The sequence below is a fragment of the Phycodurus eques genome, chromosome 14 (genome assembly GCF_024500275.1).
Source record: "Phycodurus eques isolate BA_2022a chromosome 14, UOR_Pequ_1.1, whole genome shotgun sequence".
Classification (NCBI taxonomy): domain Eukaryota; kingdom Metazoa; phylum Chordata; class Actinopteri; order Syngnathiformes; family Syngnathidae; genus Phycodurus; species Phycodurus eques.
The window spans coordinates 25046432-25068934 of NC_084538.1; the positions used below are offsets into that span (position 1 = coordinate 25046432).

General features: G+C 44.3%; 1 protein-coding gene across 1 annotated transcript in view; it reads right to left on the minus strand.

Moving 5' to 3' along the window:
- gabrr2a (gamma-aminobutyric acid type A receptor subunit rho2a) overlaps nt 1–22503 on the minus strand; it is a 90868-nt gene that overhangs the window by 8884 nt on the left and 59481 nt on the right. Inside the window, exon 4 of the mRNA XM_061695455.1 lies at nt 17553–17776. Coding sequence (XP_061551439.1) covers nt 17553–17776 — 224 coding nt within the window. The remainder of the gene's footprint in view (nt 1–17552; nt 17777–22503) is intronic.

Here is a 22503-nt window from a genome sequence, read left to right on the forward strand (position 1 = left end):
TATTGGAGCCATAAAATTCTAAGTTAATGATTATTTGCTAAAAACAATAAAGTTGATCAGTTTGAACATTAAATATCTTGTCTTTGTAGTGTATTCAATTTAACATAGGTTGAACATGATTTGCAAAGCATTGTATTCGGTTTTTATTTATGTTTGTTGTACATCAGAATGTTTTAGGTTGTTCATTACAAACCGTTTAAGCCCATTGGGCATTTCTACAGAGAGTTTTGTATGTGGGCATGTGCTGTGGTCAAGTGGATGAGGAAGTACCACATGGCCAAAGTCATCCTTTCTGAGAAGCAGCAACTCCTGAGTAACTATCCTTACACTGCTGTTTTCATTAGATTCCAATAAGCTGTTAACATATAGTGATATAAAATACCTGTACATCAAATGATGACGGTTAATGATTCATTGTTGTGATGAGCTTTTACTGATGTGCATTTCTTTCAGACCTTTCCAGCACTCACTCATTATGGACGTAAAAACACGGTGGAATTCTCTTTGTTTGATGGTAAGAGATTTTCTGAGCAGTTGCCTGCCATTCAGACCAAAGTGATGGACCCAAGCATAAAGAAGCAGGTTGACAAGGAAAAGTAAGAGATATATTTTGCAACTATTAAAAAAGGCTAATCGGACTTTAAGACTGTGTTTCGAGTGAAAGAAGTTCAACCACGTGGTAAAACTTTATCTATCTTGAAGAAGTTAGAGTGTCATGATTCCATCAAGACAGAGGACTCCGCATTTGAAAGAACTATAATGGGAGAAGATCTGGACTCATTATCAGGTAATATCATGAGTGCCATAACCACATACCTAAAAACTTACATTTAAAAGCTCCTTAGAGGACCTGTTTGCAGAGGAGGACCAGCAAGACATGCACCAGGTAGCCCCTCAAGAGACCCAGAACATTAGTGAGCGTCTAGAATTGAAAATTGAAATGTACAGAAGCCTGCGTGCCATTCCCATCTCAGCTGACCCTGTTTTGTGGTGGCGGGAGAAGAGGGACACTTTGCCACTGCTATATGATTTAGCACAAACATATTTGTGTGCTCAGGCATCCCTCACTCCATTAGAGAGGCTCTACAGCAGGAGATACCACAAGTGTGGAGTGCTCACGAATCGTCCCTGAAAAAGCAGATATGCTCTTTTTCGTATAAATGGTAAATGGGCTGCACTTATATAACGCTTTATCTACACCTTCACAGGGCCCAAAGCCTCACATACGCATTCATACACCAATGGGCGACTGCTACCATGCAAGGCACTACCAGGCCCACTGGGAGCAAATTAGGGTTCAGTGTCTTGACCAAGGACACTTTTGACATGCGGACAGTTATAGCTGGGATTTGAACCAGTGACCCTTCGGTCACTGGACAACCGGCTCAACCTAATGAGCCACAGCCTCTATATAAATATAATATAAAAAATTTGTCTCTCTGGCAAGTTTCCAGTTGTCAAAATATGATTATTATGATTTAATGATTATTTATTGCCACTCTTACTTTGTTTATGATTCATGATGTGGAAACTACGGCCCGCGTGCCACATCAGGCCCGTTGACCATTTCAATCCGGCCCGCCAAAGATTGCTACAGAATCGCCCAAATCATATCAAAATCATGACTACATTCATTTGACCTTGTCCTGTAATGCTGAGTGATTCCACTAGGTTGTGCTGTAATCCCCAGTGGTTCCACTAGGTTGTGCTGTAATGCCCAGTGGTTCCACGAGGTTGTCCTGATATGCCCAGTGGTTCCACCAGGTAGCGCACTAGGTACAGTGATACTGACTTTAGCTGTTGTGTTTTTACTCTGCTACAGTTCTGAACCCTTCTTCAACCATGAGTGGGCCAAAGAAAAGTCGACAGTGAGTGCTCAGCAGTGATTCCAGAAAAACTGTTGACTCATTAATGTTTCTCAGCAAGTCGTGATTTGTTGTTGGTGACTCGAAAGCTTACACTCCAGCCATTCAATAGCATTTGACCATACACAAAAACTGCTGAATTCTAAATAAGTAAAAGAAGGGATTGGGAGGTGATTGTTGAGTCTACAATGCACAGTGACGGTCAAATACCATAAAAGTGCAGAGAAATGCACGATTTCACTATTGCCACACTATTTCTGTTATTTTCCTTTGTAAAAAGTGTATTTGATTGTTGTTATTTTTTATTATTTACACATAAATAATACAGTTTTACTGGCGCGTTAAGTGCGCAATCCATTGTGGGTCCTACCGAAATGTGCGGTCATAAATCGGTCATGGCAGTTAAGGACTGTCTCACTGAAGGACTTACAATACTTAAATAATATTTACAATGAAAAGGGAGAACTTTCAACTCCATTGTAGTCCAGATTGTGAGATGGTTTGATGCGCTACACAGCGGATGTCACGTAAGTAAGTGCTCCTCCCCACCGTCAATCACCCACAGCTTTGCTAGTTGAACAATTGCGTTATCTTGTCACCTTTTCTCGCTCTTCGCATCAAAATTACGATGGTGGGAGCAATGGTGTGTGTGTGTTTGTATGCCCCCAATATCAAACCGCCGCTCACTTTCACATTTACATACACGCACAAATGCACGCACACACACAGTTGCCTTCATGGACCACAATCTGCATCGATCCATCTATCAGTTAAGAGTCTTTAGAGAAGTGTGCTGAGAATAGTGTGCTTGTTTATGTTTAGGTACTTACTGTACTGTGTTGTCATGTCAATTCTGCACTAAGTTGCTGATTTAACACTAATATTTAAGTTATCGGTTCATGTTGATGTAACTGTAACTTGTGTGGCGTACATTACCAAGTAATGGTTACAGTTAAGCTAATGCTTTTTTTTTGTACTGTGGATGTGATATTCTTGCCACTTGGCAGCTGCTGAAAGTAATTAAAAAGTATTTTTTTTCTAACTTAGTTACTTTTGAAATCAAGTAATCAGTAAAGTAACTAAGTTACCTTTTCAAGGTGACTGTGGCAGAAGTGGTGCTGAGTGTTTAATATAGAATGGACTACTAAATACTTTTTCACTGAAGTCGGGTCAAAGGCTGTATGTCTAATTTGTTAAGAAACGATTGCGGTTTTAGAGGAATATAACATCAGCTGTTACTTTTCTACCAAGCATGCTGATTATGCTAGCAGCCAATCAACGCAGGAACTGATGGCTACGGCTCAGCGGTTAAAAATCAAGCTTGCAGGCTCAGTAAAAGGCCTTTATCTGACAAACTGCCATCTAAGATTCAGTCACACAAGACCCTGAAACAGCGCCACGGGAGCTGCAGATGGAACTGATTGATCTCCGATGTGATACTGCCTTAATGGAGAAGTTCAACTCTCAAACTGGATGAGTTTCATGCTTCATGAAGCACCGACAAATTTCCAAAAATCCGAAAGATGGCACAGAGGATGCTGGTGGTGTTTGGCTCGACACGTGTGTGAACAGACTTTTAGTGTGAACACCAACAAACCATCCTACAGATCCCAGCTGAGTGATGAACACCTCAGATGTGTTCTGAGAATTGCCACAACAAAACTAACACCAGACTTTGATGCAATGGCAAAAGAAAAGGTGACCAACAAAACAACACCGTTCCCATTAAAAGTAAATCTAAGTATTAACACTACAATGCCTTTTTAAAAAAAAAATTATATGTAAGCATCTGGTTTTGGCTTGGCCTGCCTGTCAAATTTTAAAAGTCAATGTGGCCCCTGAGCCAATAAGTTTGCCCACCCCTGGTTTACATCATATATAATTTCAAGGAAAACGACTTTTTAAGTCCTGACATTTGGTTGAAGCTTTAAATAAGTTACAGCAACAATCATAGATCATTTTACACTTGAGACGACGTGAGTCCCGGGATGTAATGGAAACAATGAGTCCCAGCCCTGGAACAATGTGTCCCTGCAACTTATCATCGCGGAATACAGATACAGTAATCTTTTCGCTACATCGCGGTTCTTGCTTCACAGTTCCGCTATATTGCAGAATTTTTATTACGGTTGCTATTCTTTAATCTTTTATACTGGGTGTACAATATTTTTCTGTTATCCATTGCTCTTGCTCTCTTTCAATATATTGTGTTTAGGCCTGCCACGGTCGCACATTTTTTTTAGAACAATATATTTTCCCAAAACGTTAAAGATAAACGATATTATCCATGTTTCTTTTTGCCAATGATATAATGATATTAGAGCATAATAAAGAATTGTACACATCTTACAAATTCTGCCCTGGTAATCAATCATATAAGCACTACTGTGTAATGTTCTCTCAATTACTAAATACAAGTAGGGCTGCATTTCATAACAGGCGCAAGTAAATAAAAGTTATATATGTTCTAATAAATTTTTGAACTTAACAAAGTTTGAGTCTCCCCTTTTTTTTGGCATCATGACACAACAGTGAAGTCTCAAACAATTTTACATATTTTAATTTAAAAAAATCTTAACTGGGAGCACGGTGAACCACTGATTAGCACATCTGCCTCCCAGTTCTGAGGACCCAGGTTCAAATCCGGCCTCGCCTGTGTGGACTTTGCATGTTCTCCCAGTGCCTGCATGGGTTTTCACCAGATATTCCGTTTCCCTCCCACATCCAAGAAACATGCACAGTAGGTTAATTGAAGGCTAAATTGCCTGTAGGTGTGAATGTGAGTGCGAATGGTTGGTTGTTTGTATGTGCCTGGCGATTGTCTGGCAACCAGTTCAGGGTGTACCCAGCCTCTCGCCCGCAGTTAGCTGGGATAGGCTCCATCATAACCGCGACCCTAATGAGGATAAGTGACCCCAAATTGAGGAGAGAGAAAAAACACAGGGGTGTCCAACTGTTTTTTGTCTCGGGCCGCGTTGTAGTTTTGATTTCCCTCAGAGGGCCGTTAGAACGGTGGAACCATATAAATGTTTAATCACCAAAACATTTTATTACCATTACACAACAAATTGAGGGATAACTAGGTTTGAAATCAGAAGACAAGGATAATAGTTTCTTTTGTTTAAGTTACTGCAGAAGGGTTTGGTAACAGAAAAATGCTATATCTCAACATTATTGTTTATTATTATGACAATTTGGAATTTTGGTCGAGATTTTAGCAAAAATTACAGAAGTTGATGAGCATGATTTGCTTTCGCGGGCACATAAAATGATGAGGCGGGCCGCATCTGGCCCCCGGGCCTTGAGTTTGACTGTTTGTGCTGTAGTGCATCTCTATGACACGAGTTTAACGATGAGAATATAATTCCTTCAATCCCTTTGGCCACCTCATTAGGCACACTGGCCTAGGGGAGCTTATATGCGACTATCCGGCCATCCTGCCTGCAACGAACCGTGTACATTTCAGATTGTAACGTAGCGGTGATGAAACTCTGTCTTGAGTCGAGGAGTATTTATTATATTATTGTTTATTATTATGACAATTTGGAAAATCACATAAATTGACGATTTTGTGTTGTGGGAGCAAAACCGCAGTGCCCGGAGAAAACCCATGCAGGCACGGGGAGAACATGCAAACTCCACACAGGCGGGGCCGGGGATTGAACCCCGGTCCTCAGAACTGTGAGGCAGACGCTCTAACCAGTCCCTCACCGTTCCGCCGGTTTATATAATCAGAAACCATAAAACTGGTTGCTGATTGTTGACTGTTGAACAATGGAACATGGTCAAGTGGTGATTAGAGATCCTGCCTGTGGACATTAAAATGACATTAAAGAATTCCCACGCTTGTAACAAGCAAAAGAAACCTTCATGAATATTTTAAATGTATACCAGGTCCGACTTGGACAGCTGCTGCTCTTGATTTAAAGCCAAACGGTACGGAATGAACAATAAGTAGTTGATTTGCCAAGACTAAAGTTTAAACAATCATTTTATATGCTTGATCTATGAGTGAAAGCAATTCGTTGGCAGGGTCACCCATGGCAAACAGGTCTTAGGTGAGGGACCAGACAAAGTACAGCTCCAAAAAGCCCTATGTAGATAAAAAATTCAGGAAGACGTTTTCCCTTGCCCGGACGCGGGTCACCGGGGCCCCCCTCTGGAGCCAGGCCTGGAGGTAGGGCTCGAAGGCGAGCGCCTGGTGGTCGGGCATGCACCCATGGTGCTCGGCCAGCTCAGCAGTTCAGAGTACCCACCCTTTTTGGAGTCCTTGAAGGAGGTGCTGGAGAGCGCTCCCGCTGGGGACTCCATCATTCTGCTCGGGGACCTCAATGCTCATGTGGGCAATGACAGTGAGACCTGGAAGGGCATGATTGGGAGGAACGGCTCCCCCTATCAGAACCTGAGTGGTGTTCTGTTATTGGACTTCTGCGCTCATCACGGATTGTCCATAACAAACACCGTGTTCAAGCATAAGGGTTTCATACGTGCACTTGGCACGAGGACACCCTAGGTTGCAGTTCGATGATCGACTTTGTGGTTGTGTCATCGGACTTGCGGCCGCATGTCTTGGACACTCGGGTGAAGAGAGGGGCAGAACTGTCAACTGATCACCACCTGGTGGTGAGTTGGCTCTCATGGTGGGGGAAGATGCCGGTCCGACATGGCAGGCCCAAACGTATTGTGAGGGTGTACTGGGAACGTCTGGTGGAATCCCCTGTCAGAAGGAGTTTCAACTCCCACCCCCAGCAGAACTTTACCCACGTCCTGGGGGACGCGGTGGACATTGAGTCCGAGTGGACCATGTGCTTCCATTGTTGAGGGGGCCGACCAGAGCTGTGGCCGTAAGGTGGTCGTGGCGGTAATCCCCGAACCCGTTGGTGGACACCAACGGTGAGGGATGCCGTCAAGCTGAAGAAGGAGTCCTATCAGGCCTTTTTGGCCTGTGAGACTCCTGAGGTAGCTGATGGGTACCGGTTGGCTAAATGGAATACGGCTTTGGTGGTCACTGAGGAAAAAACACGGGCGTGGGAGTTCGGTGAGGCCATGACGAAACGACTTCCGGACGGCTTCGAGGAAATTCTGTCTCAGGAAGGGGAAGCAGTGCACCATCAACACTGTGTACAGTGGGGATGGGGCGCTACTAACTAAAATTAATTCAATGAATGAATAAGTGGTTTAATAATAACATTGTATAACATTGTACATGTGGCTCAACTATTCAACAGGGGTGGTCTTCTGTATTCTTATAAGGAGTATAATATCCTGAGTATAATATCCCTGTCACTCCTATAGTTTTTGCGAAGGTTTTTGGAGCAATCTCTACGGGTGTTTGCTTGCTATTTAGATCGTTTGTAAGAATGGACATTAAACATTTGTCTCCCTTTGTCAGACACCCCAGTCGGTAAAAGTTGTTTGATTGGTAATGATAGTAGAAAAAAGAAAGTAATTCAACTCTGGTTGAAAAGGGATATCATTACAGTTACATGTGTGGTATCTTACTGTAATAAATATATGGACATCATTGACTGGATCTGTCTCTTACCCAGCCCTACTTGATATCCAATAAAGTTAAAGAAATCTCGTTCAAAATGATTCATAAATTCTATCCATCTAATGATCATATTGTTAAAAGATACAAAATAGATATTCGTTTGAAATGTACCTTTTGCTCTGTACATGTTGAAACAGTTACTCATTTATTTTGGCACTGTCCCATTGTCAAAAATCTGTGGACTGAGATATGTGACTTTATCCAGCCATCCATCCATTTTCTACCGCTTATCCGGGTCGGGTCGCGGGGGCAGTAGCTTTAGCAGGGACGCCCAGACTTCCTCTCCCCAGCCACTTCATCCAGCTCTTCCGGAGGGATCCCGAGGCGTTCCCAGGCCAGCCGAAGGACGTAGTCTCTCCAGCGTGTCCTGGGTCGTCCCCGGGGTCTCCTCCTGGTGGGACGTGCCCGGAACACCTCACCAGGGAGGCATCTGGGAGGAATCCGAATCAGATGCCCCAGCCACCTCATCTGGCTCCTCTCAATGCGGAGGAGCAGCGGCTCTACTCAGAGATCCTCCCGGATGACCGAGCTTCTCACCCTATCTCTAAGGGAGAGCCCGGACACCCTGCGGAGGAAACTCATTTCGGCCGCTTGTATCCGGGATCTCGTTCTTTCGGTCACGACCCACAGCTCATGACCATAGGTGAGGGTAGGAACGAAGGTCGACCGGTAAATTGAGAGCTTCGCCTTTCGGCTTAGCTCCTTCTTTACCACAACGGACCGATACAAAGTCCGCATCACTGCAGACGCTGCACCGATCCGTCTGTCGATCTCCCGTTCCATTCTTCCCTCACTCGTGAACAAGACCCCAAGATACTTTAACTCCTCCACTTGGGCAGGATCTCATCCCCGACCTGGAGAGGGCATGCCACCCTTTTCCGACTGAGGACCATGGTCTCAGATTTGGAGGTGCTGATTCTCATCCCAGCCGCTTCACACTCGGCTGCGAACTACTCCAGTGAGAGTTGGAGCTCACGGCTTGATGAAGCCAACAGAACCACATCATCAGCAAAAAGCAGAGATGCAATACTGAGGCCACCAAACCGGACCCCCTCTTCGCCTTGGCTGCGCCTAGAAATTCTGTCCATAAAAGTTATGAACAGAATCGGCGACAAAGGGCAGCCTTGGCGGAGTCCAACCCTCATCTGGAACGAGTCCGACTTACTGCCGGATATGCGGACCAAACTCGGACTCCGGTCGTACAGGGACCGAACAGCCCGTATCAGGGGGTTCGGTACCCCATACTCCTGAAGCACCCTCCACAGGACTCCCCGAGGGACACGGTCGAACGCCTTCTCCAAGTCCACAAAACACATGTAGACTGGTTGGGCGAACTCCCATGCACCCTCGAGGACACTGCCGAGGATGTAGAGCTGGTCCACTGTTCCACGGCCAGGACGAAAACCACACTGCTCCTCCTGAATCTGAGATTCGACTTCTCGACGGACCCTCCTCTCCAGCACCCCTGAATAGACCTTACCAGGGAGGCTGAGCAGTGTGATCCCCCTGTAGTTGGAACACACCCTCCGGTCCCCCTTCTTAAAAAGGGGGACCACCACTCCAGTCTGCCAATCCAGAGGCACTGTCCCCGATGTCCATGCGATGTTGCAGAGGTGTGCCAACCAGGACAGCCCCACAACATCCAGAGCCTTTAGGAACTCCGGGCGAATCTCATCCACCCACGGGGCCCTGCCACCGAGGAGCTTTTTAACTACCTCGGTGACCTCAAACCCAGAGATAGGAGAACCCGCCTCAGAGAACCCACACTCTGCTTCCTCATGGGAAGGCGTGTCGGTGGAATTGAGGAGGTCTTCGAAGTATTCTCCCCACCGACTCACAACGTCCCGAGTCGAGGTCAGCAGCGCCCCATCCCCACTATACACAGTATTGGTGGTGCACTGCTTTCCTCTCCTGAGACGTGGGATGGTGGACCAGAATTTCCTCGAAGCCGTCCGGAAGTCTTTCTCCATGGCCTCACCGAACTCCTCCCATACCCGAGTTTTTGCTTCAGCGACCACCAGAGCTGCATTCCGCTTGGCCAGCCGGTACCCATCAGCTGCCTCAGGAGTCCCACAGGCCAAAAAGGCCAAATAGGACTCCTTCTTCAGCTTGACGGCATCCCTCACCGTTGGTGTCCACCAACGGGTTCGGGGATTGCCGCCACGACAGGCACCGACCACCTTACGGCCACAGCTCCGGTCGGCCGCCTGCGCAATGGAGGCGTGGAACATGATCCACTCGGACTCGATGTCCCCAGCCTCCCCCGGAACATGAGCAAAGTTCTGTCGGAGGTGGGAGTTGAAACTCCTTCTGAGAGGGGATTCTGCCAGACGTTCCCAGCAGACCCTCACAATACGTTTGGGCCTGCCACGTCGGAGCGGCATCTTCCCCCACCATCGGAGCCAACTCACCACCAGGTGGTGATCAGTTGACAGTTCTGCCCCTCTCTTCACCCGAGTGTCCAAGACATGCGGCCGCAAGTCTCATCAAAGTCCGCCACGGTAACACACCTTACAAAAAGTCTAACTTCACAAAAGCAAACACCTGTGTTACATCATCTTCCCAAACTATTTTGTAAAGGTCTTAGATCCATGAGCGATGCAATAAATACAACAATGAGCTGAATAAACGTGGATATGGTTGGAAATGAATCTGCACCTACAGTGGGTACGGAGAGTATTCAGACCCCCTTAAATTTTTCACTCTTTTTTTTAGCCATTTGCTAAAATAATTTATGTTATTTTTTTCACATGTACACACAGCACCCCATATTGACAGAAAAAACGAAATTGTTGAAATTTCTGCAGATTTATTAAAAAAGAAAAACTGAAATATCACACAGCCATAAGTATTCAGACCCTTTGCTGAGACACTCATATATTTAACTCGGGTGCTGTCCATTTCTTCTGATCATCCTTAAGATGGTTCTACACCTTCATTGGAGTCCAGCTGTGTTTGACTGATTGGACTTGATTAGGAAAGCCACACCCCTGTCTATATAAGACCTTACTGCTCACAGTGCATGTCAGAGCAAATGAGAATCATGAGGTCAAAGGAACTGCCTGAAAAATATTCCGGCTGCACTTAAGGTTCCTAAGAGCACAGTGGCCTCCATAATCCTGAAATGGATTATGGAGGCCTTCATAAAGCTGGCCGTCCGGCCAAACTGAGCAATTAGGGCTCCACAAGTCTGGGCTTTCTGGCAGAGTGGCTCGACGGAAGCCTCTCCTCAGTGCAAAACACATGAAAGCCCGCATGGAGTTTTCTAAAAAAAAATTCCAAGCGGTATGTGCGGAGAAAACCAGGCACTGTTCATCACCTGTCCAATACAGTCCCAACAGTAAAGCATTGTGGTGGCAGCATCATGCTGTGGGTGTGTTTTTCAGCTGCAGGGACAGGGAGACTGGTTGCAATCGAAGAAAAGATGAATGCGGCCAAGTACAGGGATATCCTGGACGAAAACCTTCTCCAGAGTGCTTAGAACCTCAGACTGGGCCGAAGGTTCACCTTCAAAAAAGACAATGACCCTAAGCACACAGCTAACATACCGAAAGAGTGGCTTCAGAACAACTCTGTGACTGTTTTTGAATGACCCAGCCATAGCCCCGACTTAAACCAAATTGAGCATCTCTGGAAAAACCTGAAAATGGCTGCCCACCAACGTTCACCATCCAACCTGACAGAACTGCAGATGATCCCCAAATCCAGGTATGAAATACTTGTTGCATCATTCCCAAAAAGACTCATGGCTGTATTAGCTCAAAAGGGTGCTTCTAATAAATACTGAGCAAAGGGTCTGAATACTTTTGGCTGTGTGATATTTCAGTTTTTCTTTTTCAATAAATCAGCAAACATTTCAACAATTACGTATTTTCTGTCAATATGGGATGCTTTGTGTCCATTAATGAGGCAAAAAATGAGCTTAAATTATTTTACCAAATGGCTGCAATATAATAAAAAGTGAAATATTTAAGAGGCTTTGAAAACTTTCCGTACCCACTGTACTTACCTCCATATGTGTCACGCGCTGTTCTTCCTTCTGCAACGAAGCATTACGGCTATTTTAATCAAACAAGCCTACTCAAATGTATCTAACCTCACTATTTTCAATCATTATTGTCTAAAAAAATAAAAAAATCCAGACTTTCAAAATAGATGACAATTACGCTGCACAAGTTGCCTCTGCAGAAACAAGGAAACACTTTTCAGACAGTTTTAGCATTCACAAGAGTTTGTTTTTGTTTCACACTTTAAAATTGGTTAATATTGCGTAAAAATAACAGATGAAATGGGAACAGGCCAATATCATCAATTTGTGAAGCAACCAAGAACACATACTAGTCGTATTACTACAGTCGAACTTCGATAGAACGGACTAATAATTGATCCAAGATGGCGCCTACCAGTGTGGTCGCCTCGGTTACGCACTCTCTAGTATTGTTTTTGTTTTTGTGTTTTTCGTTCGTCTTTGGAGACATTACACGACTCACTTACACAAGGGGAGACTTGCTCACCATCAAGGAAGGTACTCCGGACTTTCTTTCACCAACTTTCGCAAATCCGCTCAGTTTTTTGCCAAGTTACTCACTCAGCACTGGGGCGCCCCAAGGTTGTGTCCTCTCTCTGCTGCTCTTCTCTCGCTACAAGAACGACTGCACCTCAACGCACCCGGCTGTCAAACTCCTGAAGTTTGCAGATGACACCACTGTCATCGGCCTCATCAAGGACGATGACGAGTCTGCATATCGACAGGAAGTGGAGCGGCTGTAGCTGTGATGGGGCCGACATAACCTGGAACTGAATACGCTCAAGACTAGAGATGATCGTGGACTTCAGGAGGCATCCTTCACCAAAACCGCCCCTCACGTTGTCCAGTTGCTTTGTGTCAACCGTCGAGACCTTCAAGTTCCTGGGAATTACAGTCTCTCAGGACTTGAAGTGGGTGACCAACATCAACTCCATCCTCAAAAAGGCCCAGCAGAGGATGTACTTCCTGCGGCTTCTGAGAAAGCACGGCTTGCCACAAGAGCTGCTGAGACAGTTCTACACAGCGGTCATCGAATCAGTCCTGTGTTCTTCCATCACAGTCTGGTTTGGTGCTGCAACGAAAAAGGACAAACTCCGACAGCACCGGACAATCAAAACTGCTGAAAGGATTGTCGGTACTCCCCTACCCACCCTTGAGGACTTGGACGCTGCCAGAACTAAGACAAGAGCGTGCAAAATCCTCTCGGACCCTCCATATCCCGGTCACCAGCTCTTCCAGCTCCTGCCCTCAGGTAGGCGCTACCGATCGATGCAAACTAGAACTTGCAGACATTCCAACAGCTTCTTACCTCTTGCGATCAACTTCTTAAACACCTAACCTACAATTCCATTACAACATGCTGGCAATTTTTTGACTTGCGTTTGTTCTCACATTTCTGTGGCGCCAATTATACATTACTCGTGCACTCACTGTAGTAGTCTCCCCACGCTGCACTATTTGCATATCTGTTGTTGAGCAATACTGGCCACTCATGCCAGAGTAGCATCTGCACCATTTGAACACTGCACACTGATTGAGGAGGATCAGCAACATTTGCACAATCAACATTGTCCCAGATTATCGCACTACTCTCTTGAAGTCTCGGCGCCTTTTGCACAATGGTCATTGCACTGGACAATTGTCAAAAAATAAATATGTACCGGTATTACCAGATAAGTAGCAACCCTTTATTGCTCATTGCCTGTTTTTTGTCAATGTCTTTGTCTCAAAAGTGTCTCTCTGTCAATTGACTGTCTGTTGTCGTACCAGAGCGGCTCCAGCCACCGGAGACAAATTCCTTGTGTTTTTTGGACATACTTGGCAAATAAAGATGATTCTGATTCTGATAATAGGGGCAGGGGTTTCATATATAGCCGATTGTCCGTTACAGTAAAGCTATTTTAGGCTTTTTAGGCTATTTTCACCCATGTTACTGTACAGTACAAAATTTGTGTTTTTTAGGTTTTTTTCGTGGACTAAAATGCCCAGTACAGTCCAAAGTTATTATAAATAAATAAAAGTGCTTGAAAATGTTTGAAAGATTCACATTTTATTCAAACTTACCACGCCGGTGTGCTTGGCATAGATGATTTTTACAATTGCGACTATATGACTCCTGGGATGCACGTCATGGAAAAAAAATTAGTCCCAACCCGGAACAATGAGTCCCTGATATATTTTCCCAAAAACTATAACGACAAACAATAGCATTGTTGATGTTTATATGCCACTGATATAATGATATTAGAGCATAATAATTCAAGTGCATCGATTTTTAAGAACAATGAACTTTTAATTCTAATTCCAAGAATAGTGAACATTGATATTGTATAATAGAACAATAAATAAACTATCTTAAATAAAACTGTTCACAAAAATTGCACTTAAACATATTAAACATTTGGCACAAGGGTATAAAGAGTCATTAATGCCGTAACAGGCAATATATTGCCAATCAAGTTTCCAGTTGGTTCAGAAAAAAAGTGCCAAGAAGCAACATTAATCACAACACAAGTAGATCAAAGCAACCTGTTTCAATTCAAGTATGTACTATTCAAAAATCTGCAGCCTTTCTTTAAATGCTGCTTTCTCAACATGTTCAATGGCTGCATCTCTTACAATAATAAGTACGCTATACTGAATATAATGTGAGCATAAGTGCACCATATAAGCTGTCACGCTTGTATTTACATGGTTTGGGAAAAGAGTTCCAGAACTGCAAGCTGACGGGAAACGGGAAATGTCCACTGTTTTTTGTTGCCAGCTGAAGAAATTGGGTGGAATGCTTGTGTTCAAATGGATTTTGTCACTTTGAGGTTTTAAGTTCCGTTTTCTTTGTTGCGACTTCATACAAATTCGACATACAGGTCTTTGGTGTCAGCGGGATGGCCGCGTTTGTCTGGCTTGAATCCAAAATGTTCTCACATCGTTGCGGTGGTGTTAGGCTTTGGAACAAATTTTATTCATGCACCTCAACTTTCTGTAATTGTACAGCTAAAGGCTTGCCGTCAGAAAACGTATTTTCGCGTATGCTAGCACCAGCATTTCAAAAGCACGCTCGCGTGCATGCACATGTACACAGAGATGCACAGAGCCAATCAGAGGTAAGGAGGAGGGTCACCCGCCCTTCACTATCTCTGATTGATTTCGAGATTGTCTGCTTTCAAGTTGCGGAAATGTTTTGTGACTGGGTGCACCCTCTTTTTTTTTTTTTTTTTTTTTTAACCACAATCAGAAATTTGCCACACTCTAGAGCCCTGTTGCAAAAAAAAATTAATACGCCGGATTTCCAGTACCACACCGGAATACTTGAATCAATAACATTGCATCCTAAAGCGCAGATTGGTTTTACTTTATGTGTCCCTGCTCATCACAGGCGAGTCACTTTCATGAGACGTGAGGAATCTGCTGCCAAAGGCGAATGGCTTGAAAAAAAATTAAACCTGTTACTGAACTAAAAATAGCATGCTCTAGAGTCCAAAGATTTGTGTTTTGTATTCCTCAGAGCCATGCCACTCTTTCTCACTCTGTGCACAATAGATAATAGATAAAACCATCATCACATGGCACGTCTTCTGGAATTGGATCTAGTCATATTGTGACCCGGAAATATGTCAGTCCCATTCTCTGCCTGCATTGCGCCAGTAAACAACAGCAGCCAATTCTGACAGACTTTGTCAACGGCATAGTAAATGACAAATGGAAACTATTTTTGGATACATTGTTTAGTCCCAACAGTCCATTTTAGCCGATGTCCATTATATCGGGGCCCGTTTTATCGAGGCTCCACTGTATAAGGAAATGTGCTCGTCTTTTGTCGCTGACTTCAGCAGGTTGTCGACGTAAATGTGAGCGGGCCAAAATCTGATGGAAAATTAAATGTCAGGAGAAAACAAGCCGGGAATTACGATTAAGTCTATTTTTTTTTGGGGGGGGGGGGCTGAGTCTGATCAATCTAACAGCAATAGAACAAAAACATTCATTCATTCATCTTCCGTACCGCTTATCCTCACGAGGGCCCGGGCGTGCTGGGGCCTATGTCAGCTATCTTTGGGGGAGAGGCGAACCCTGAACTGATCGGCAGCCAATTGCAGGGCACATATAAACAAACAGCTATTCACGCTCACATTCACACCTACGGGCAATTTAGAGTCTTCAATTAACCCACCATGCATGTTTTTGGGATGTGGGATGTGGGAGGAAACCAAAATACCCAGGGAAATCCTGGGTCCTCAGAACTGTGAGGCGAATGTGCTAACCGGATTCGCTAACCAGTCGTCCACCCTGCCGCCCAGAACAAAAACAGACTTACCAAAATAAAACTGGTAGATGTGGTCAGCATTCCTTTAAAGAACCGATACTTCTGCTCACTCATCCACATCATGAGTATTTTCCAATTCGTGTGTGACTCCGGTTATTTAGAGTAACTTCCAATGGATAGTCTTTTCTTCTCACTTTCCTCTACTCTGCCTCTGAAAAAGTCTTGCAAAAGTCCAAAGGAAGAGATTATTGGTCGATCTACGTTCTCACTTTCACCTTGCTGGCTGGGTAGTGACGGAACAACAAGTTCACAGATCCAACCAGCCACAATGATTTTCCTCTGCAGGCTGTCTGGACCCTCCCTCAGAGATAGCATGAGAAGGTGCATCAGAATAGAAGTGCTGCTCCTCCACATCATAAGGTACCCTATGAGGTAACTAAGGCTGGTTAGGATTTGTGCTGGATGCCTCCTCGGTGAGGTGTTCTGGACATGTCCAACCATCGGATGATGTCTCTCAACTGGATGAAATGACTTGGGAGAGTGGAATCTGGCCTCTATGCTAAAGCGAAGGCCCCTGCAAACCAACCCAGGATAAGGGGTGGTTGGTTTTGAGAAATTCTTTTTAACAGGAAATGAGTCCGGATACCTGAGTGATTAATGGACGAAGTTGTGCGTCCCAATATCCTTTAGTATAGTTTTTTTTTTTTTTTTTTTTTTAAATCTGTCTGGTGTTTTGCTTTAAGGGTTCACAACTTGCCATTTTATCCATGGCTGTGGCTCAGTTGGTAGAGTGGAGTCATCCAGTGACGAAAGGGTCGACAGTTACAATCCCGGCTCCGACGATCCACTGTCAAAGTGTCCTTGGGGAAGGCTCTGAACCCCAAATGGCTCCCATTGGGCCTGGCAGCGCCTTGCATTGCAGCAGCCACCCATTGGTGGATGATGTGTGCTTGAATGGGTGAATGTGTGAGCATCTGTAAATCGCTTTGGCCACCGTGATGGTGTAGTAAAAGTGCAACATACAGCGGCTGAAATAAGTATTTAACACGTCACCATTTTTCTCAAATATATTTCCAAAGGTGCTATTGACATGAAAATCACACCAGATGTTGATAACAACCCAAGTAATCCATACATACAAAGAATTTAGAACAAATAAGATCAGAAATTAGTTGTGTATAATAATGTGAAATGACACGGGGAAAAATATTGAACACGCCAACTGGTATTTATTTAATACTTTGTGTAAAAGCCTTTGTTTGCAATGACAACTTCAAGACGCCTCCTGTATTGAGAAACTAGCCGCATGCATTGCTCTGGTGTGATTTTAGCGTGAGGCAAATGGTGGTCACACCAGATTCTGACTGGTTTTCCGACCCTCCCAAACCCCCACAATAAAGCAAAACTGAACATTTCAGAGTGGCCTTTTATTGTGGCCAGCCCAAGGCACACATGTGCAATAATCTTGCTGTCTAATCAGCATCTTGATATGCCACACCTGTGAGGTGAGATGGATTATCCCGACAAATGAGAAATGCTCACTAACACAGATTTAGACAGATTTGTGAACAATATTTGGGGGAAATGGCCTTTTGTGTCTGTAGAAAAAGTTTTTGGATCTTTGAGTCCAGCTCATGAAAAATTGGAGCAAAAATAAAAGTGTTGGTTATATATTTTTGTTCAGTGCATATTTAGTGATAAAAATTGTGATAAATACTTATTTCAGCCGCTGTAAATGCAATAAATTTCCAATTTACCATCCCTACCATGACCCCAAATTCAATTATGACAGATGAACATAAAGAGTATCAATAAATGTATTGGATGCTGACTTGATACACACACCTGAGACTGTAAAGCACGTGACCATCAGGAAAGACACGCAGCATGATGTTGTCTGTGGTTGTGTCGTGGATAAAAGATCTCTTGGAGTGGACGAAGAAGACATCAGGGACCCAGATCTTTTTTACCAGACGGCCATCAAATGTCATGCTCTTGTTGGTACTGCTGGTGAATGACAGACGTTCATCTTTCCAATAATGTCTCAGGTACAGTGTCATGGTAAAGTCCTGTTGGAACATGGTGACAAAGTGAACCAGAGAACATTGATGATGCAGCGTCAGCACCCATTGCAGCAAATATTGTTTGTACTATCATCATCATCTTAGTATCAGAGCAAATACTGTAACATCCGACCCGTGTGACCACTGCAAAAGAATTCAACAAATAATAAAAAATTGAGAACATAATCTTTCCACAACAATGGGTAACATCTAAAATTGTTTGGCCCCTTTTTGAGCAGTGGCTGTAAATTACAGGACAAGAGCAAGCCTTGAAGAAAAGGCACATTTTGTGACATTCCCATTCCATTTCTGATGTTGCAAGGGAGTGCTAATTTGACCAATAAATAGATTGTCTCTCATATCACTTTTGGGTACCATACCACTGTGGTTTGTTCTCCACTGATAACCCTTACAAATTTTGAAAAATAAATGTTTCATGTAAACGGCTGTCCTGAAGCACATCTTGTTCTGAAGCTTGTTCGGAGAACAGTTGATTATTTGCTTTAAAAACTTGCCAATCTTTGTGGAGTTGGGTATACTTTGGTAACAGAGGCTACAAGACTGTACTTCCAATAAACTGATTTCCCTCCTTCTTTTACAGTGTTAGCATATTTTCCAGAGGTGGGAACTCAACTCACATGACTTGACTCTAGTCAGACTTAATTGCCAATTTTAGGACTTGGGAATTATTCAGCGAGAATTTATGAAAAACTTGACTTTGACATAATATTAATGAGACTTGACTTGGAGTTAAAACATATGTATTGTCAAGTTTACAGTTGAAATATGCATTTTCAACATTGTTTTTATGTTTTTGCGCCAGGCGCACGAACCTTGTTGTGCTCCAATATGATACAGATTGCAGAGGCCACATCATGAAACACATTATGACGGTAGCTCCTCATATTATTATATTTGGACTCAAGGATCCCCTCCTTGAGCCGTCACCTTATCGTGGTGGAGAGGTTTTTATGTCCCAATGTACCTAAGAGCTAAGTTGTCTGGGGCTTCACGCCCCTGGTAGGGTCACCCATGGCAAACAGGTCCTAGGTGAGGGACAAGAAATATCACAGCTCCAAAAACCCCTATGACAAACAAAATTAATGGATTTAGGTTTCCCTTGCCCTGACGCGGGTCACCGGGGCTCCCCTCTGGAGCCAGGCCTGGAGCTGGGGCTCGAAGGCGAGCGCGTGGTGGCTGGGCCTGCACCCATGGGGCCTGGCCGAACACAGCCCGAAAAGGTAACGTAGGTCCCCCTTCCCATGGGCTCACCACCTGTAGGAGGGGCCATAGGGGTCGGGTGCAGTGTGAGCTGGGGGGTAGCTGAAGGTGGGAACCTTGGTGATCCGATCCCCGGCTACAGAAGCTGGCTCTAGGGATGTGGAATGTCAACTCTCTGGCAGGGAGGGAGATATAGTCGGGCTCGCCTCCATACATGGCTTGGGCTCTGGTATCAGTCCTTTTGAGAGGGGTTGAACTCTTTTCGTAGAGGGGGTCCAGTTTGGTGGCCTCAATATTATATCTTTTTTTCTTTTTGCAGATGATGTGGTTCTGTTGGCTTCATCAGGCCGTGATCTCAAACTCTCACTGGAGCGGTATGCAGCCGAATGTGAAGTGGCTGGGATGAGAATCAGCACCTCCAAATCTGAGACCATGGTCGTCATTTGGAAAAGGGTGGCATGCCCTCTCCAAGTCGCGGATGAGATCCTGCCCCAAGTGGAGGAGTTCAAATATTTTGGGGTCTTGTTCACGAGTGAGGGAAGAATGGAACGGGAGATCGGCAGGCAGATCGGTGCAGCGTCTCCAGTGATGCGGACTTTGTATCGGTACGTTGTGGTGAAGAAGGACCTAAGCCGAAAGATGAAGCTCTCTATTTATCGGTCGATCTACTTTCCTACCCTCACCTTTGGTCATGAGCTGTGGGTCAAAAGAACAAACGGTTCAGGGTGTACCCCGCCTCCTGCCCGATGATAGCTGGGATAGGCTCCAGCACGCCTGCGACCCTAGTGAGGAGAAGCGGCTCAGAAAATGGATGGATGGATGGATGAACACTTCCAAGCGGCACAGTGGACGACTGGTTATCACATCTGCCTCACAGTTCTGAGGACCCGGGTTCAAATCCGGCCTTGCCAGTGTGGAGTTTGCATCTTCTCCCTGTGCCTGCGTGAGTTTTCTCCGGGGACTCCGGTTTCCTCCCACATCCCCAAAACATGCATGGTAGGTTAATTGAGAACTGTAAATTGTCCAAAGGTGTGAATTTGAGTGTGAGTGGTTGTTTGTTTCTATGCGCCCTGGGATTGGCTGGCAACCGGTTCAGGGTGTACCCCGCCTCCCGCCCGAAGATAGCTGGGATAGGCCCCAGCACCCCCTGACTCTACTGAGGATAAACGGTAAAGAGAATGGATGGATGGATGTATTGATGGATGGATGGATGGATGGACGGACGGATGGTTGTTTGTTCAGGGTGTACCCCGCCTCTCGCTCAGAGTCGGCTGAAATAAGCCCCAGCATGCCAGCGACCCTCGTGAGGATAAACGGTATGGAAAATGAATGAATGAATGAACACTTCCAAAACTTTTAGTAAGACAAAGAATATTTTTCTTATTCCTAGTCAGCTGTTCGAAGCTCATACATGCACAGCCATGAACCTGATGCATTAATATGTAACAAAAAGCTAAATGAAGATGCACAAAGGCTGTTAAATGTGATGTGAAATGCCATTATGAACCAAAACAAAGGTTTTGAACAAACATTACCTCTAAAACGGTTCAGTTAATGTTTGTTAAAGTATGTAAGTTTGTTTGAGACTTCACTGTTGTGTCAAGATGCCAAACAGAAAAGGGGAAACTCGAACTTTTTCTTAAGTTCAGCACTTTATTTGAACACGCATTAACTTTCTATGTTTATTTACTTGCTCTTATTGTGAAATGCAGCCCTATTTGGTAAATGAGAGAACAATACACAGTTGTGGTCATATGTTTGATCACCAGGGCAGAATTATATATATATATATATATATATATATATATATATATATATATATGTATATATATATATATATATATATATATATATATATATATATATATATATATCCTAGGGTCGCGGTCGTGCTGGAGCCTATCCCATCTATCCCCGGGCGAGAGGCAGGGTACACTGGTCGCCAGCCAATCGCAGTCTTCAATTAACCTACCCTGCATGTTTTTGGGATGTGGGAGGAAACCGGAGTGCCCGGAGAAAACCCACACAGGCACGGGGAGGACATGCACATCCACAAAGGCGGGGCCGGGATTTTAACCCCGGTCCTCAGAACTCTATATATATACACACACACACACCCGCACACACACACAAGATAAATGATCAAATGGACTCCGATATAATGGATATCGGATGAAATGGACCATCAGGACTGAGAAATGTGGCAAAAATAGTTTTCATTTGTTACTTAAACTGCCATTGACAAAGTCTGTTTGTTCCAGAGTTGGCCGCTGTTGTTTACTGACGCTGTGGCGCAATGCAGGCAGAGAATGGGACTGACGGATTTCCAGGTCACAGATGTGCAATCTTACTTGATCAAATTCCAAAAGAAATGCCACACGTGCATTTGTGGTGACCGTGTTGAATGTGGGGCATTGACGTGGCGGCCCTGTGAGGATGGTTATATCTATTATTTATTGTACATGGAGCCGAGAGAGAGTGGCATGGCTGCGGCTTTAACTCTGAGGAGTACAAAACACAACATGTCTTTGGAGTCTGGAACATGCTATTTTTGGGACAGTAAAAGTTTTTTTTTTCAAGCCATTCGCCTTTGCCAACAGATACGGAGAAACAGAATCAGAATCATCTTTATTTGCCAAGTGTGTCCAAAAAACACACAAGGAATTTGTCTCCGGTCGTTGGAGCCGCTCTAGTACGACAACAGACAGTCAATTTACAGAACACTTAGGAGACAAAAAGACATTGACCAAAAAAAAGCAGTAAAGGGTTGCTAGTTATCTGGTAATGCCGGTACATTTTTTTTCTTTTTTTTTTTTTTTTTTTTTTTTACAATTGTGCAAAAAGATTCAGAGACCTCTAGCACTTAGAGCAGTTCGAATGACTAATATTGCAATAGTCCGGTGCAATGACCATTGTGCAAAAGGCGCAGAGACAACTACAGTGAGTGCACGAGTAATACGATAATCTGGGACAATGTTGGTTGTGCAAATGTTACAGATACTCCTCAATCAGTATGCAAATGGAGCAGATTCTACTCTGGCATGAGTGGCCAGTATATGCAAATAGTGCAGCATGGCGAGACAACCAAAGTGAGTGCACGAGTAATACATAATTGGCCCCACAGAAATGTAACAACGAACTCAAGTCAAAAAATTGCCAGCTTGTTGTAATGGAATTGTAGGTTAGCTGTTGAAGAAGTTGATCGCAAGAGGGAAGAAGCTGTTGGAATGTCTACTAGTTCTAGTTTGCATTGATTGGTAGCGCCTACCTGAGGGAAGGAGTTGGAAGAGCTGGTGACTGGGGTGTGGAGGGTCCGAGAGGATTTTGCATGCCCTTGTCAATCCTTTCAGGAGTTTTGATTGTCCGTTGCAGTCGGAATTTGTCCTTTTTTGTAGCAGCACCAAACCAGACTGTGATGGAAGAACACAGGACTGATTAGATGACCGCTGTGTAGAACTGTCTCAGCAGCTCCGGTGGCAGGCCATGCTTTCTCAAAAAGCCACAGGAAGTAC